Source organism: Homalodisca vitripennis, chromosome 7, assembly GCF_021130785.1.
Source record: "Homalodisca vitripennis isolate AUS2020 chromosome 7, UT_GWSS_2.1, whole genome shotgun sequence".
NCBI lineage: Eukaryota > Metazoa > Arthropoda > Insecta > Hemiptera > Cicadellidae > Homalodisca > Homalodisca vitripennis.
This window is the reverse complement of record NC_060213.1, coordinates 106,868,387-106,886,422: the sequence shown is the minus strand read 5'-3', so window position 1 is coordinate 106,886,422 and position 18,036 is coordinate 106,868,387. Positions and strand designations below refer to the sequence as shown.

The following is an 18,036-nucleotide window of genomic DNA, read 5'->3' as shown; positions in this document are numbered from 1 at the left end:
TATTATCACAGGTTATGAGCTCATTGCATCATGACTGGAAGAGGGACACCTTTCCAGAGGCTACTATTATTTACTGTGGAACTGCCACTCGATTTCCTCTATCCGAACCTAACTAGCTTTGATGAGATTATGATTTAAAATAATAATTTAGATATAATTTTGAAAATTCCCAACTATAGAATTTGGGCCTACACAATCTACACCGCTACTTTGTTTAAAGTTTGTTATTGACGATAGAGGGTTTGAAAGGATAACAGGATTTCCAATATTTCCTGATTCCCCCCCCCCCTGATGAAGAGGATAGATTCCAATCCTCGAAACGTTGTGTTATACCTTTTGTAACATATAACTATGGCAAACGTCCAAAATCATGTTATCCTCTCTCTACAACCGCTTCTCTTTCCACGGCTACTGATAAATTATGTGCCAAATTCTAAACCTTTAGTGGCACTTGCCGCAAGGTGACAATGACAAGAACAACAAGTTTCCATAGCCACATTTGGAAAATAAAAGGCATTTAAAATGTTAAGTCAAAACACTATTGTGGTTCACTTAGCTTGTGTACACTATGAATATTATATAGAAAGTTTAGTTTTAAATTTTGGATACATGTAAGTGAAAATTGGAGAGGCAGTATAATTCCGCGGGCTTGATAATTCCCAAATAATATAAATTTACTTTTTGAAGTAAGTACCATTTTAACTTAAGCATAGCGCAAGATGTACATTATTTTAAAAGGGTTGTTTAGCAGACAAAGAGAAAATCCAGGTATCAGTTATTATAATAGAAAGTTCTTATTTTTAAGTTGTGCTTTGGACATTACATGATATACATTTTACATTACACTTTAAAACAATGTACATTTTGAGCTATGCTTAGTTTAATTTTTTGATGGAACTCCTTGTACTCATCCACCATTGGATGTTAAGAGTCACCAACTATGTTACAAACTATTTCTTAAGTCCAGTATTATTTAATAACTTTAAATTTTCACAACTTGAGCCAAAACAAGAATATTAAACCACCTAGAACAGGACCTACATAGTAAATGTTTCAAACTTTAACCCAGCGTAATTATTTAAAGAGCGAACCGTTTCAGGTCGGATTTGCGGCATTGTACTCTACTAGTATAGACTTTTAATTTGATGTACTACCCGATCTATGCTCTAATTTAAGATTTCCTACTGACTCCTTGCGGGCCATCTCCCTTACATGACAAAAAAATGGTAGTTACTTCAAAAAGTAGATTTATAGGTGCAGTAATGATGTACCAAGTTTTATTGCTTTACTTGTAATTGTTTGGGAATTATCGCCTGTGCAGAACTTTTTTACACCCTGTATATCAGGAACACTATAGTATACATACTCACTTGAATTTATATAAATTGTACTATAAAATAAAATGAAACATATTTTTAATGTAGAAAATAGTGAAGTAATAAAAGTATTCACTTTATATGCATTTTTTTGGTCAAAAACTAATACTGCTGAACTAACACTTGGGACGTCCAAAACAAACACTGTGGCACCCAACAGCATTAAAAGTATTGTTTCTCAAAGTGTTTTTACTCACTTGATGTTTTTCTCTCATATGTTTACTCATTTTTCACCAATAAAACAATATATCATGCGATAAACAACAGCTTTTAATTACGCAAACTGAAGTAGGTTATCACTGAACACAGCCAAGAGAGAATCACAGCTGTCACCACTTGACACCCGACACCGGTAATAAACCCCTTTCTTTCATGGACGACAAAATAAAATGCCAATTGCAATTTTTATTCATGTAGCTGGTAACTTTACACATCGTTATATGGAACCTGGCAGTATTTGGAAATCTTATAAGCCAGCTACATTAATATGTGGAGGCATCCGATATTCCAGACATTGAGTATTTTATATTTTAGCTAGACCACCTCTGGCAATGTATTTTTTAAATTTATTACATGTTGCGATAAGGTAAAAAAAATAAATAAATAAATAATAAAAAAAGTCTGAATGTAGGCTACATATGTGAGTATTTCCCACCTTATATACAATGAATGCCTTTGGAAAAAGGCCTCAACACTCAAAGGGTTAATTCATCCTATTGGTTGTTGTTAGCTCGTAAAATTTATTCTTAGAATAAAATATATAACATGATTAGAATCACTCAGTCAAAATTCTACATCTTCTTTGTTTTCACCAAACAGTACAATAGACACAGATTTATATGATGAACAGAAAATAAACACAGTATATTAATTAAATTGTTTATTCAGTTGTAAAATCGTGTATTTACATTATTATATATACAGAAATACAATTTCAAAAATATTTCTATAAATTAAAACTAACATCTTGCTTTTTAACATTTTACTACAGGCGATGGATGCCGTAACATAATTAATTAAGTCTTAATTAATCTCTGTGATCAATTCGATATTTAATAATTAGCTTTTGATTGCATGTAAGACCTATTTATTAAAGATTGAATTGCTCATAAAGTAATAGAACCATTTTAGTCGACTAACATGAAAATCTAATGGTAATGTACAAAAAAAGAACAATACTCAAGATGAAAAAACATCCTTTTAACGTTGTCTTCTAAAACAAACATTAAAACTAAAAAATCTAAAAAGAACACACAATAAAAAATAATGTATTTTTCATTTAAATAAATAAATTCCAAGTTTTTTGTAACTCTAGCCCCATTTGGTTACACACTACACAGTCTACTTCAAAGCACCGTCTATTGATAAACAATTTTAATTTAAATAGGCAAACCGAGCACTTTTTGAAGAAACTGGAACAAATGTAGTTGAAACAAACTAGAATATTTAACAGCATAGCAGAATGGATCAATTTAGCAACATAAAAATAAAACCAGTCACATATCCAAGTTTGGTGCTGTTACTAAACAGTAGCCAAGTCACAGAATATGCAGCGGACAAACTTGACATTGATCACGCCATGTAGTTGACCAGAGTCTTGAGTAGTGAAATGAGAGTATTTGATAAACTCAGTTTTTTTTTAATTAACAACAATTGAAAATTTCATGCACACATCTGATGTATTATTTAGTTTCTAAACTGTCTTTGTTTTACATGATCGTTACTTTATAAGCAAACTTTAAATTAGTGAACAAGACAGTTTGAGTGATGACCAATAAATAAATACTAGTGGAATTTACTACTAAACTGAGGTGCCACCAAAATGAAAATACTATACAAAACATACTTTATCACAAAATCGTATTAAGAATTTTACAGAAAAACACATTATTTAACATAACATTTTAATTTATAAAATCTATAAATCTCTGTACAATTTCATCATGAAAAGAGACGTGAGTCCCTGGACCATAACTAATATAATATGTATATACAACAAGTATAAAATGAACGTACTGTCTATATTTACAATGTTGTAAATATGACTGGCTTAACAATACAGATATACTGCAAAACTAACGCCCTAGGCATATCAGTGCTTTTAAACAATATGGATAGTGAAGAATCAGGGTTTCTGTACATTTTGTTGTTGTTGGCTGATAAAACATCTGTAAAAGAACAAAATTGAATGAGTTTAAAAAACCAAGACATTGCATTACAAGTTGCTTATAGAGTAAGTAATAAAAACCATGCAGTAACCATTGTCAATTAATTATTGTTCATATTAGACAACTGAGTTTGCTGTTGTTACTAATTAATATTATTCATTTACTGAGAAACACACAGGGCCTTCTAAGAATCGTGTTGCCTGTCAGTCCCTCTGTGCAGTAACTCTTGATAGAAAGGTCTCAGAGGTTTGAATCTTGGTCTAAGAAAGAACCATATTGACTTTTGGTTCCAAACGTTAAAAGGGCAATGAAGTTGCAATAATCCAGGAAAAGATTACAGTCAGTTCGGTAGTGACTTTTATTACGTTCCGATCGGTTCTTTAATAACCGCGGTTCTGTTGTACCGGTTTATTTGTGGTCATCTTATTCTTCATACAAAAGTTCAAACGGTTTCCCCAGAGAACTCAGCAGTGTCAGGAAAGTGTGTAATTTAACACTCATTCACGTCTTATAAAGCCTTCTAGTCACAAGTCCTGCACCGTAAACCCTCTTCAAAAAATGCCATTTAACCAGATTTTTGCAACGAACCCATTGCTTGCCATTACCATTTTATTCTGAGATCATTATACATGAGCTAGCAAATTTATTAAAAACTCCAGATTCTGTGCCATAGAACATGTTTTATAGCATGATAAATTTGGCATTTCATTTTGATGTTGATAAAATGGTAAAATTTGTTATTTACGTCTTTGTATTCCAGTAATAATAAAAGCTACACCAGTGGTATGGATTACACTTTTATTGATTTTTTTTTTACTATTGAATAAAATAACATCCTTATTAAAGTAGTTTCTTTTATAAGGTTTGTCGTGAAAAACATGAGGAAATATGTAACTTTTATAAATTCTAGATTCAATGATATAGAGGTGGGAAGGGAAAAGAAACCAGTAAGTATGAAATATTTAACTCATGAGGCAGCATATGGACACAGAGTTAACTGTTACACAAGGAGTATTGAAGGATGGGTTTCCTGGATTAGTCTCTTAAGATTGCAACTTTGCTACCCTTTTGACTAAGAAATCAGTAGGTTCTGCCTTAGATCAAGAGAAACCTATGCACCATGTTTCAAGTTTATAGAAATGACAAACAAAACTATGAGTATTAGGTCATTAACAAAGGTACTGAGGTGAAAGTTAGCTGACAGAAGAATATTAGGAAATTAGTTTGCTTTAATTTTATATTGTTTTCTGTATTACATTATTCTATTACAAATGTAAACTCTTTTAAGAAAAGAACAAGATAACTGTAGTATTGACAAGACAACTAACAACAGTTCTCTGACATGAAAACTGGATGTGTGCTAAATAATGTAATTAGAATTCTTTAAAAGTGTTTATTCCTGGCCAGTTCATTTCATTGGGTGCTTCGTGATGCATATTGTGTTAAATGTTTTGTCATAACATGGTCAGGTTAGGGCTGATAGTGTGGTAGCTGTAACTCTGAATATTAACTCCTTAATTTAAACCATTTGAATTAATTTTGGCCGATTGTTTACACAAAAGGAGTTATAATTTTACAGATATTGCTATTTGTTTTAAATAATTAAATTATTTTATTTTATTCGTGTTAAAAAAATTACGAATTGTAGTGAGACGACATAGACTAACTTATAAATATTAGATGAAACCAATATAACAAATTTCTTGTGTTACAATTTCCCCTGAAAGTGTTGAACAAAAACTTTTACAAATGTTTCTTGATCTCTGAAGTAAGTTTAATGTTTGTTACTTTTTTATTGTGATCACTGAAAAATGTGTTGATTATAAATCTGTTTAATGTTAACAATTTCATACATTAGCAAGATGACTGGAACTCACTTATTTGTCGAGATCTAGCGCAGCGTATTGCTCCTCGTCTACTTCTGTCATCATAAGGTTCCCATCCGGCAGCAGCAGGACAACTCTTCTCGAACCTGGCGACAAAAAATATATATTACAGGATTTGAAAATCTGAAATATTCTACATCTCAATTATATTAAGGGATACATTTTATATAAAATACTGATAATGTTCACAAATTTCAATAAATTTACAAGTCAAACAAGTGTAACTCCACTCTACTAAGTTGGAGAAAATAAATATTACGATCTTATTAACACCTCTACTACGGCTCCACAGTAGATGACTTTGGTAGTATTAACAACCAGCACACACTATTGTGTCAACGTGTTAAGCAACACTAGTCGGTACTGGATACAAGTAAACCCTTCCCACGCTGTAGACGGATATGTAGAATGGTAGACTTGACCAAAACGCCAAATAGAGTTATATCCGATATTATAGATTGTGTATTACAGAAATTTATAGTTCACAAAATGCCCGGTGCACGCTCCATGCTTATTGCGGTTGCCAAGGAAGTATTTATAAATGACCTTATAAATTCATTATAATGACCATAAAATCATTATAAATTCTGTGGCAGGGGGAGGGGAGCACCCATGTCTAACTCCAACCACCTGCTCTTCAGTTCTGCGTCTCCTACAGAGCCATAACCAAACATATCTGTGGTGTGTTTGGTTTAGTTACATTTTACAATGAAATTGCAATTTATTTGTAATAAACAGTTTTTTCTTTTTTAATTTTGATCAATAAATATGATAACTTTTATGTTCAAATTCATAAACTGAAATAAATGATTGGACCAGCTCTGAGCTACAATTACTCACCACCAGGGGCCGGTTCTCCTGCCTCCACCAGCTGAGCTACGACCTGTCCACTCTGGTCATCGGCAGCCACGCCCTCCTCACCCTCCAGCGCCATCAGCTGCCCTCCCTCCTCCCCTTCCTTGATGTAGAACTGCTCCCCATTTTCCGTTGACAGTATGTTCACCTGCACAACATTAAGTCATTCAATCATCTGTTATTCATACATGTATTCATTCATTGGCAATAAGATACTATGTTTCAAGTAAGAAAAATCCTACCATATAGGTACTTTGTTATTATTATTATTAATATTATTTGAAAATCACCAAAAATGACTATGTATTTTAGAGTCAGTATTTTAAGAACTATAAGCCAAATATTTTTGGTATTATTAGTATTAGAATGTGCTTAAAATCAAACATAAGACTGACACCCCAAAGAATTTTTCCTTGTCCAGCTAAACCAGAAACTAATAATTCAAAGATTAAGATTCAAGATTCTTTATTTTTATTTACACAATTTTTAGAAATACAATTGACAATTTCAAAAATAGTTTTTTTATATATATATATATATATATATATATATATTTATTTACAGTGTCATATCTTAAAAATAAGAAAGGAAGGACAACTCTGTTCATAGCCAATCATTACTACCAAAAGCACAAAAACAAAACTCAATTGTTCGGAGAAGAAGCCTCTCTCTACCTTGCTGTAAGATAAAAAAAACGATAACCACCAACCACTATTTAAAAGTTTTCTATCTTACTTTCAATAGAATCATTGTACAAACAGATGTGGGCACACTTGTTTATTTCATGTACTAGTGACACACAACGTACCTGGTCAGTGCCTAGTTGCGCGACTGCGTCCGCGTACGCTGTGTCCAAGGTCAGTATGGTGGAGCCATCCTCTCCCTCGCCGTCGGTGGTCACATAGACACACTGTTGCTGTCCATCCTCACTCACCAGTAACGTGTTGCCTGCCAGTTCAGAGTTGCTCACCTAAAACACAGACAGTAATCTTGCTTTAATAATTGTCTCTAATTCAATGGGTGCCAAAAGTATAGAATTCAGAACTGGAAATAAGTTTTTACATCTAATAAAGTCAAGTTTGTTTGAGAGTGTAAAATAATTGCACTTTACAAATTATTATTTCATTAAGTCTATTACATTGTGTTTTGCCATTTCAGGAAATATATAGCACACTTTTTTATGTGGCTTGCAGATTGTTAATGGGAGATTTAGTTTTATTTAATCTATTTTCTATTTACTTGAAACATTTTCATTCAAATTTGAAGGTATAAGAAGCAAATAAGTATGAAAAACAAAGAATGTAAGTAGAACCATGTAAATAATGACAGTATTTCCCTACACTTATTACAATGTTATAACAACATTAGGTTTTATAAACTGCTATTACAAAATGAGGCAGACTTAAAAACCAAACCAAGATACACAAAAATACAAACATTACCACAAGGAATGTGAAATGGTTGTAAATTTTAAGGTCTAGAATTGATTTGCAATAATTTTTAATTTTTATATGATTCTGTTTATTTAATGTTAACACAGAAATTTATTTTTGGTCTCCAACTTATCAGTTATTAAAAAATATCTAAGCTAAGTTATTGTTATGATTGTACAAGAAAATTTGTCATCAGAACTTAAGTTAAGATTAAAACTAATAATACTATTTTTGTTATTATAAAATCATATTTATTCCCAAACTTTGTGATGACACATGTTATAAAACATAACAAAAAACAAAACGTGTTAAAAATAGACAAAACTATATTCTGCTTTACGATAAAATTTGAAACTACCAAGGAAATGCACTTTTGTAGCACTCATTATTACAGGTAAATATGTCAACTGTTTTATAAAATTCAATTCATATACATTAATTTAAATTGTAAACAATCACCACAAATACATATTTTTGCGTTTTAGGAAAATGTATTCATTTAATATTCTTTGCAGTTTTATTTTCATGAAATTCAGCACATGCCTCTGTTTAGGCAAAATTGATGGGTGGTTTTGGTGTGTGGATTTCACACCATAGAAATTCTTTGTAAGGGCTGATATGGGAATAAATGTAATATAAAGATTTGCCTAATTAAACACAAGGTTTAGAGAATGAGAACTGAACCTTGTGAATCTCCACGAAACGTTGAGTCAAACATTGACATACTTTAATTTCAAAACTAAGTAAAATCATTAAAACTGTTATTTTACAAACTGAAGAAAATATAAGCTTAAAAGATTATAAGTGAACAATATAATGAGATTACTGTACCTGGTAGACGAGCCCGTCCTCTCCTGTAATAGTAACGATATCGTCCTCACCACTCTCTTCCTGGAAAAGTTTGCGGGCAGGGACGGTGATGGTACCAAGGGACGTGCTGGTACTGTTACTAGGCATCACTGACAGCTGGGGTCCTCTACTGTAACACACCGGTCAGTAACAATCAGTGCTGAGGCCACGACTCAACATCCTCTCACAGAGGTACATACAATATTACGGCTCAAATAAACTTTCTTTGAATTTCCTTAAAAATAATTGCCTAAAAGAAAGTAAATAGAACTTTCTTACATATCTTGAAATATTACAATACATTTATTTGAAATTTGTACTTTAGCAGTAACTTTGGTTATAGCAAGATACAATTCATAACAAATTACAACACAAACTTAAAGTGTTTAAAGAGCTATTAATCAAGATAGTACTTTGCTTTGATGACATTTTAATTCATTTCAAAATTATCTAATGGAGTTTTATTGATTGTGTAATTTATAGACACCCTGTATTGAATTCATTTCTTAAATCCCAAGCACATAATCTGGATGTATTAAAGCACACTTGTACCTTTAGGTTTATTCTCATTGTGATCTGTGTTGCTAATACGTTTCACTTTTCTATTGTCAGTTTCTTATACAGTACTGCTAAATATCAAGTTAAGGAAGTTTAATCCTTTGACTGGTAATCCTGAGAGTTACACATCAGCACATGTTGTGCCATAAGCGGTAATACTGATTGCTCTATGGGAACTGCTATGTCTGTAATCAGTATTTCCTGTATTGTGTGTTTCGTGAGTTACAATATTTAGACAAAATATAGTAGACAAATTTTGAAGTTTAATTTCATTAAAACCTAAGTACTCTAGTTCCAAACAATAATTGCATTGTGCTTGGTGTGACACTCACTTGAGCCTGTTGCGTGAAGCTAGAGGCTTCTTGATGGTGACAGTTCCCTCTGTGACACCTGGCGGCGTGACACTGACCGCCTCCACTAATGTTCCTGTCGTACCTCCTGGTGACATCTCAACCTTACAAATCATTCCATCCTGCGAACAATGCAGCATAACATTAACCTTCTTGTTCTGTAAAACTGAATTTAAAACACTTAACAATCCTATAACAAGCTAACCATAATAGGACAACTAACGTAATATAACAACTCCACCAGTGCTCCTTCAATATTAACCAGAGGGTTGATATCATATTGTAAAAATGCCATTGATGGTATCGATGGACTACAACCTTTTATAACATTAATACACCCTTTATTGATATGCTCAATAGGGTCTAATCAAGGTTTAATTTATAATTAACAAAGCTATGTCATTAATAAATTGTTCTAATTTATAATAAACTAGTGTGGTAAAACAAAGGTGCCATAGTGATGTGAAGAATTAATGTTCAAGATAATTAGTGTTATAATTTACTATCCAATGATTTAACACATAAATAGAGTGGGAAACTCCAGCTAAAAAGTGATTTTGTTCAGTTAAGTAAGAAAATTTACTGTAAAATAAACTGCAACAAGAGAAGCACAGAATTTAAGACAAATTCATTACAAACTATCTAAACAGATTTATGGTAAGTAAATAAAGGCTAACCTTGACAACGGTGGTGGTGTTGGAGGGAGCAATAGTGCGAGTGACCGCCACTGAAGTGGGGGGTACTACAGCAACTGCTTCCTGGGACTCTTGAGATTCCAACTCGTTCTTCTCATCGGTCTCCATATCAGGCAGAATGTGTGTGGGCTCGGTGGATGCAGGAGGAGGTGACGGAGCAGGTGGTGGGGTCGGTGCAGGAGGAGATGGCGGTGGGGTGGGTTCCGGTGTCTTTTCACCCTCCGCCTTACACAGCACCTTGCCCGTCAATGGGCACAGACTCAGTGGCCGTGGCGGGCTGTCTGGCTCTATTGGGGGCAACTCATCTGAAACAATCCAATTTTCAGAATCCCTCGTCTCAAATGTGATGTTATAAACATAGCTATCAACTATCAGATACGATGACGAGTAATTAGGAGGTGAACACAAGAACTTTGAGGTCTTGATAAACCTAATTGCATATTTTGTGGATAATGGCTTGGGTTTTTGTGTACAAAGAAACTACAATAAAAATATAAATACTCATTATTATGGAACTCAGCGGTTTAAGAAATAGCTGAGTCATAACCAATTCACAACTAATGAACACTGGAACAAAAGAAAATACAGTTATTCTCCAAGAACGACTATTAATACATCTATATTTACATACTTCTCTTAATAATCTTTAGCTAATCTACATCTATAGTTATACAAAGTAAAGATACACTAGTCTTATTATTTAATTATTGACTGCATATTTAATTGTACTAAATTTTTGTTATATTTTTTAAATTGTTTACCATGTTTTACAACATATATACTTCATATTGGCACTTTGATTTAGTAAAGTTGACTTTGGCTATTTCATTGTGCTTTATCTGAATAACAATTCTTCATTCCTCATCTTGATTTGTGAATGTATTTATAAAGAAACTCAGGAGACAAACATCAAAAGCCTTACCTGGCTTAGGGAATGGATCAATCACTCCATCATCAGATTCCTCACTGTCAGATGGTTCCTGGAACTCCATCAGCAGGTTGTCACTCTCCACCAGTTTGCTCTCTTTGATCGGCTCAGGAGGTTCCCGCTGGCTGACCTGCAGCAGCTGGCCCAGACTGTTACCTGTCCAACCAACCGGTGTCAACTATGAGCGATTTGAGGAAGAGTTGTACAACAGATAACTACAATTTGGTGAATAGTTAACAAGTACTCCCAAACAACTAGAAATAGTAGGTGATCCTCACTGCTGGGAACTAGACCAAACTACAATTTAATCTGTTAACCCCTCCTGGGCAATCGCCCCAAATCACCATGGCAACAAGCCTGGCACTAATATCCAATCACCACCAACTGTTTTATCACTCCTGCTACCATCATACGGCTACTTTTGAGATGGCTAATGGAAATATCTATTGACAGGACTGTTGTCCTCGTTCATTGCATGTTTTTATGCCTAGTGACGCTATCTAGGAGTAATATATGAAATGTTTTACTGATCTCTTCACTAACAGTAGCCGTTTGTCATCAAAATTTCTTCAAACATCTTTTTCTATCTTATAGAATTATTAGGCTTATTCGCATAACTTCCTGCAGCTACTGTTTTACTGGTATATTTTACCAACATTTCTTGTACAAATGAGTATTCATTTAGATTTACTGTACCTTATAGGCTTAACAATTTTTCAAATACCACCATATGATAAAGGATTTTATTACAGTTACAATAATGCATAGTATGTAGCATTTTTGTTTGAACAGAGTTGTAAAAATAATACAAACACGAGCATGTTCTCTCATGTGGGAATGGCCCATCAATTCAGCCCGGTAGTGCCAGAAGCGCATTGCGGCAATTTGACTGGGAGAGGGTTAAACCAAATTGGTGTACAACTCATTACTGTAAATTAAATCTTCCTATTTACCGAACTGGAGTAACTAGAAAAAATTGAAGACATACTTGACTGACTTGTTTGAATGATATAAAGCAGGTTAAGCAATTTCACCATCCATTTCCTGGTGTAAATGGCCAGTTAAGAGTAGGTTCTTATGAAAAAAACCAGTTAAACGTAAGTAACCATCACTGGTAAACACACTTCTTCCCAGAACATATACAAGCTCATACTGACTAGCCAAATACTAGACTCAGTGTTGATTGAAAAATAAGGTGTAAAATGGTAGCCAGCTAAGAGACATCATGATGATTGTCCTGCTAATTTAGGAATATCATTGGTCTAGTTATACCAATGATGTTAATGTTATAGTTACTATTCTTTGTAAACATTAAATTATTTTCCATCTTCAATTTAAGTAAGTTAAAATAACATTTATAATGGTAAACAATATTTCCAAATTCTTGGTTGCTCACCTCTCCCCCTGCCGCGGTAGCCTCCCCTCCCTCTGCCACGGTTGAGGAGTGGGTGAGCAAACACCTTATTGGTGCTCTTGATAGGGGGTAACAAGGGCGGGGTCGTGGTGGTCCCCGACTCTATCTTGGGCTTCACCAGGACCGGAGTGTCCACAGGAGACTTCTTCACTGGAGAGATGGACACTGATGGCTTGATTAGAGTGACTCCAGGCTCACCTCCCTCCGTCTCTGCCTTCTTTTTGGCGATCAGCAACTTTTGCTGTACAAACAAATTAATTTACTCTTAAACACTTACTGACAACTGGAAGAATTCATGCATTTGTCTGAATATGGAAAACAATTTACATTTTGTGAACATCCAAACAAATAAATTGGCATACAAGATGACACAATACAACTAAAAAAAACTAGATTTTTGTTATTTGCCATTATTATATGTTCCAAACAAGTTTTTCAAACGTACAAACATGTAAATGGTGCCTAAAATTTTTCCTAATCATTCTAATTAGCTCTTGGTTATTATTATGATAATAGTTATTATTCAAATGAATAATTATTTAATATATTACTTTTACCAGGTATGCTAAATTATGAATAAACAATTATCAAAACTTAATAAATTTAATTTAATGTCAAAATGTTAATAAAGGCTTATAATTTGTTTATTAAGCTACCAAAACAAAATTTTGATTTGAATGTAGAGTAATGGTGAAATTCAATACGATGGTTGATTCAATACGAATTTAAAAAAATGAACAAGAAATGCCAGACATAGTAAAGATCTAATACCAATTCTTGGTTAGTTATAGTCCGAGATACTACTGTTTGAACCTTGAATTAGCCAATTAAAGAAATTTTCATATTACATCAGTGATAAAACTTACTTGCACAGAGGCCTGCAGGCCAGGACTGTCAGACACTGGCCTCTTCAGCAGGGGGCTGGCCACCGGCCGTCCTCGTATGGGGATTGTGTTTCTGGGCCTCACCACCTGCTGGATCTTGGCGTTCACCCCTGCGGGGAGCCCCACGGGCCTGGAAACACATACACAGAGATAACAGTGTTTGTCCTGTAGCATTTCCAATAATAATGTACTGGTCTCTTCAAACAGGTAACCAGATTCTACAGTACAAATTAAATAACATTTAACAAACGAATCTTATCACATAAAAAAATCAATCAAAATGAAATCACTTAAAAATTTACACATTATAGTTTGTTAGTAACTTTATTTGTCTAATCATATGGCAGCTAAATTGTTAAGAAGTCTGAGAAATTAGAAAGAAAGTTATTAAATGTTTTATCTCACCTGGAAGCTGGTGATGAAATGGGAGACAGAGGTGGAGGTGTGGTTGGAGACACTGTCACGGTTGGGGTGGCGGGAGTAGTGTTGGTGGCGTTGACAGGGACCGGAGGTTTGAGCAGTCCGAGAGGCCTGGTGTTGGCCCCAGACCTCAGCGGCTTAAGTAGCCCAGCTGGTCGGTTGGGAGTACTGGGAGTTGTGGGAGTGGCGATAGGAGTCTTCCTTAACACGCCTTTCTGCTGAGGTGTACCCCCTTCTGACTTGGGCAGAACAACCACCCCCGACTGCTTCTGGGTGGCGGCTGGACTCTCTGGCTTTGATGACATGGGGTATGGCTTTTTCAGTACACCCTGAAAATATACATATATTTTTAAAATCAAGTAACTTCATTAAAATAAGAAAGAGAACCATATCAATTGTAATTTTCTGCTTTGCAATAGGACTCACAGATTTCTGTAGGGTGGTGAGCGTCTTGTCATTATCCACCTTGACTATTCCAGACTTGTTGGACATTATGTAGACTCCAGAAGATAGATTGGGCACTTTCTTGGGGTCCACAGTTACAACTCCTTTGGCACTTGCAACGAGAACCTACGACAACAATTTCTTACTTGTATCACATCCAATAAACATCTCGCTGTATTAATTTTTATTCCAGTTTATACCAATAAAATACTGAATCAATCAATAATTTTAGAGAATTTTTTAGATAGTTTTACATTGAGCATTAAAAGTTCACAAAGTTAGGTAATTAGTCTTGGACCAGAATACATTAACGTACTGTTAAATACAACTTTCCTTAAAATACATTATTTCAGTTTCAAGTAATTAGTAAGGCAATAACTAAAGATGACCTATACACCATGATTAGAATTGAAAGAGTCTATGCCTACTGCTCCTCAAGTCAACTTAAGAAAATTTGTTATGAAGAAGCTATAAACTAGCATTGTGGCTCCTCAAACTCAAGAAATTACAATATTGGGAAACTTGTGTCAACGCTAAAGTGAACAAATTACATATACAAGGCAGTTATATCTGACCAGCCAAAACAACAGAGGTAGACAAAAAATACAATGAACAAAACTTGATCTCTTATCGTATAGCTTTAGTACCTATTTCAAAAATGTCAGTTATGAGCAAGTCAAAACTTAAATATTTTAGCAACTCAAAAAGAAATACTAAATTTCCTTGCATTACATTGAACAGGTTTAGTTTGTATATACTATATGACGATATACCTGCTGGTTGTGTGCGCTAAGTGACGACATTTTACGGACAACAGGAGACTTCTGAGCGGAAGTAGCAGCTGGCGGAATGTCATCCTCATCCTCTTCGTCAGATTCTAGTCCCAGAGCTGCGGCCAAGTTGTCTCTCTTGTCTCCGTTGACCACAGCCTTAGGGGTTTGTGCAGATAATCTCGCTGCAGCTCCACCACCTGCACAACAACCGTTTCATAACCACAGTACTGACCACTATAACCTAATCTCCCAGCTTGTAAATTCAGTAGAACTAAACATAGAATTATAAATTTTTACACATTCATAACTTTTTTACAGAGAGAATAATTTGGTAGAAGAAAGTGCATGTTAATGTTAGTTTTGATATTTTACAGATAGCTGGAGAACTAACTGGATTACAAAATAAGTGTTTTATTTCACCACTTCCATAAAGTTCTTGTTTCATTTCTCTAACCCAAATTGACAAACATATTATGTTTCTACGTACCTGGAGGCCTTCCCCGCCCCCTGACAGGAGTAGGAGCCACCTTCTCCACCCTCTTCATACTGTCAACATCACTGTCCTCACTCTCTGCTTCTATCTTCACTCTCTTGATCACCACCTCTTCATCATCCTCAAAGTCAGAGTCCGAAGACGCCTTCCTCTTCAATCCTACTGCAAACAAAACATATCATTATTGTACAAAAGTTGAAAGGATATTTAAAAGATTATAGTCTTATTTAAGACATTTGTTATTCCTCCTTTGAAGAATGTTTGAAAAATTGTGCATATCTTCAAATTAATATTAAACAACTAGAAATAAAAATAGTTATTATTTAATAGGCAAAGTTCACTATAAAGTCCATTATTTCACTTCTACTTTATTATAAATATAGAGTCTGATGGTGAATACTCTTTTTAACATAAGTGTTCCATTCAAAGGTTAGAAAAGTTAAGCTCTAAAACTATCTAATCGCCCTATTGAGATCGATCTGGTGCCCTCTTTATCCAAAATATCAAGTTTAGGTTAATAACATTTCTAAAGCAATCATTATTAATAAAATGCTTACCATGGTCATCTTCGGAAGGTTTGACAATAGAACCACACCAAACTTTTACTTGATCCATTGCCTTTTGTTTGCTGCTACGCACTGGTCTTCTGCAATTTCAAAAATATTTATTGATAAACAAATTAAAATTTGACTTTGTTCCTGTCCACCATAGTGGTGTTTGACATTTAACCCTTAAAGCCCCATATATTTGCATAACTTAAGATTACCACTCATTAATTATCAAAACATTAAAACCATATTTTTCAATACTTATTTTATTTGTCTATGTAACAAAAGACAAAGAAAATGCATATTGATAACAATAAAATAAAAATATATTATTAGTCTAAAACTTATCTGACTCTGATAAATCTTGAAAAAAACCTTCTTTAGATTTTCTAAATGTCTGTACACTTGAATGTCTTTTTTTAATCATGTAAATGACACTAACGAATAACAGAAAATTATGAAATAAAATTGAAAAGGACTTAAATTAGAGACAAAGTTAGGACTATAAGTCCTCTTTACCACTTAACTAAACAAATGTACAAAAATACACAAAAGGAAAGAGGAGAAAACATGGCAAACGATGAACATAAATGATTTAATTTCTTGAAACTGTTGATAATGCAAGCTGTGGTTCAAATTCATAATTCCAAGCAAAGATTTACAACAATTTGCTTTGCTTATCAAAGTATTATTGGTTTGGGAATAGACTCGACTCAAAGACAACTCTCTGAATTAAAACTTGCATATACGCCATACAGAATATAACTTATTTCCCATCTGTCCAGAATCTTACGTTTGAGTTGTTCTAAAACAGACGTTTTATAAATATTGCAACACGTTTACAACATACTTTTATAGGTTATAGTTAGAATATTTAATACAATCACAAAGAACATTATTGATCAATCATTCTTTTTCCAAAATAGTTGATTAAATGACTAATCAAACTTTAATTACTAGTATAGAAATCCTGGCACTACGTATCAGATTTAAGGAATATTGGTTGGACATGAGTATCAAGCCCTAAACTGTCTGACAAGAAATTTGAAACACTCCGTACAAGGACAGTTAATAATACTCATTCCCACTTCTTTGAAACCAGTTTATCCAATGTGTACTTTGTAAACAACTGGAAGTTGGCCCTCTCCTAAAACGGAAGGATACTAACCCTGTGCTTGTCATTGCGGGAGTGCTTGGCCCCGGAGTGCTGGGCTCAGCTCTCTTCCTGGGTATGACTGGGGGTTTGACTTTGTACGGAGTTTCCTGCTTGATCACAGGAGCTTTCGCCTGCTTGGCTGCTTGCTGCTTAGCCAATGCCTCCTCAAAAGCCTTCAGCAGGTGCTGGCAGGTACCCAGATTCTCTGCAGGCTCCCAGGTGTTCTGTTCTCTGTACATAAAATAGCTCATTTAAAAAAGTAACAATCAGTAAATCAATAAATCATTATAAAAAAAAGTCATTAAGATTTACACTGATCAAATAATTACGTTGTCAAAAGTCAATATCATCCAAACACCTGGTTCATTAAATCAAACTGAAACTAAAATTAATATACTGCCAACAACTACCACATTAATTACGATGACTAATGTTATTCACCTACTGTTATTAGTTCATGTTCACTAATTATGTTTATAAATATAGATAAATAACAGTACAACTCACATAGATGAACATTATATCAATAATGTGAACAGAGCTCCACAAATACATTAAATAAATAGTTATAAACACATAATTAATAGTTTTAATTTTATTGAATGTACAGACAGCATATGAGAAAGCGAAAACTATAAATTAGCAATATAGTATTGTAGATTCCTGGAGCACTTGGATAATTTTAAATTTGATAAGACTAATAATGATCATAAAATTTTCCAATATTATTTTTTACTTTCTGTGAGGCCTTTTAAAATCAATGATATTATCATCATGTAAATATTTATTTACAAAGTCGCTTACGA

General features: G+C 33.9%; 1 protein-coding gene across 20 annotated transcripts in view; it reads right to left on the bottom strand.

Moving 5' to 3' along the window:
• Positions 1-3,205: 3,205 nt before the first annotated feature.
• LOC124366156 overlaps positions 3,206-18,036 on the bottom strand; it is a 57,377-nt gene continuing 42,546 nt past the window's right edge. For 19 of the 20 annotated variants that reach the window (XM_046822482.1, XM_046822480.1, XM_046822484.1 and 16 more), the window contains 16 exons: positions 17,243-17,461; positions 16,084-16,172; positions 15,521-15,688; positions 15,034-15,230; positions 14,243-14,386; positions 13,802-14,145; positions 13,379-13,526; positions 12,495-12,753; positions 11,093-11,254; positions 10,153-10,475; positions 9,458-9,597; positions 8,550-8,697; positions 7,094-7,255; positions 6,271-6,433; positions 5,422-5,516; positions 3,206-3,544 (listed from right to left, as the gene is read on the bottom strand). In XM_046822482.1, the coding sequence (XP_046678438.1) occupies positions 5,422-5,516; positions 6,271-6,433; positions 7,094-7,255; positions 8,550-8,697; positions 9,458-9,597; positions 10,153-10,475; positions 11,093-11,254; positions 12,495-12,753; positions 13,379-13,526; positions 13,802-14,145; positions 14,243-14,386; positions 15,034-15,230; positions 15,521-15,688; positions 16,084-16,172; positions 17,243-17,461 (2,761 nt within the window). In that variant the 3' untranslated portion in view covers positions 3,206-3,544. The remainder of the gene's footprint in view (positions 3,545-5,421; positions 5,517-6,270; positions 6,434-7,093; positions 7,256-8,549; positions 8,698-9,457; positions 9,598-10,152; positions 10,476-11,092; positions 11,255-12,494; positions 12,754-13,378; positions 13,527-13,801; positions 14,146-14,242; positions 14,387-15,033; positions 15,231-15,520; positions 15,689-16,083; positions 16,173-17,242; positions 17,462-18,036) is intronic. The other variant, XM_046822483.1, reaches the window with a different exon arrangement.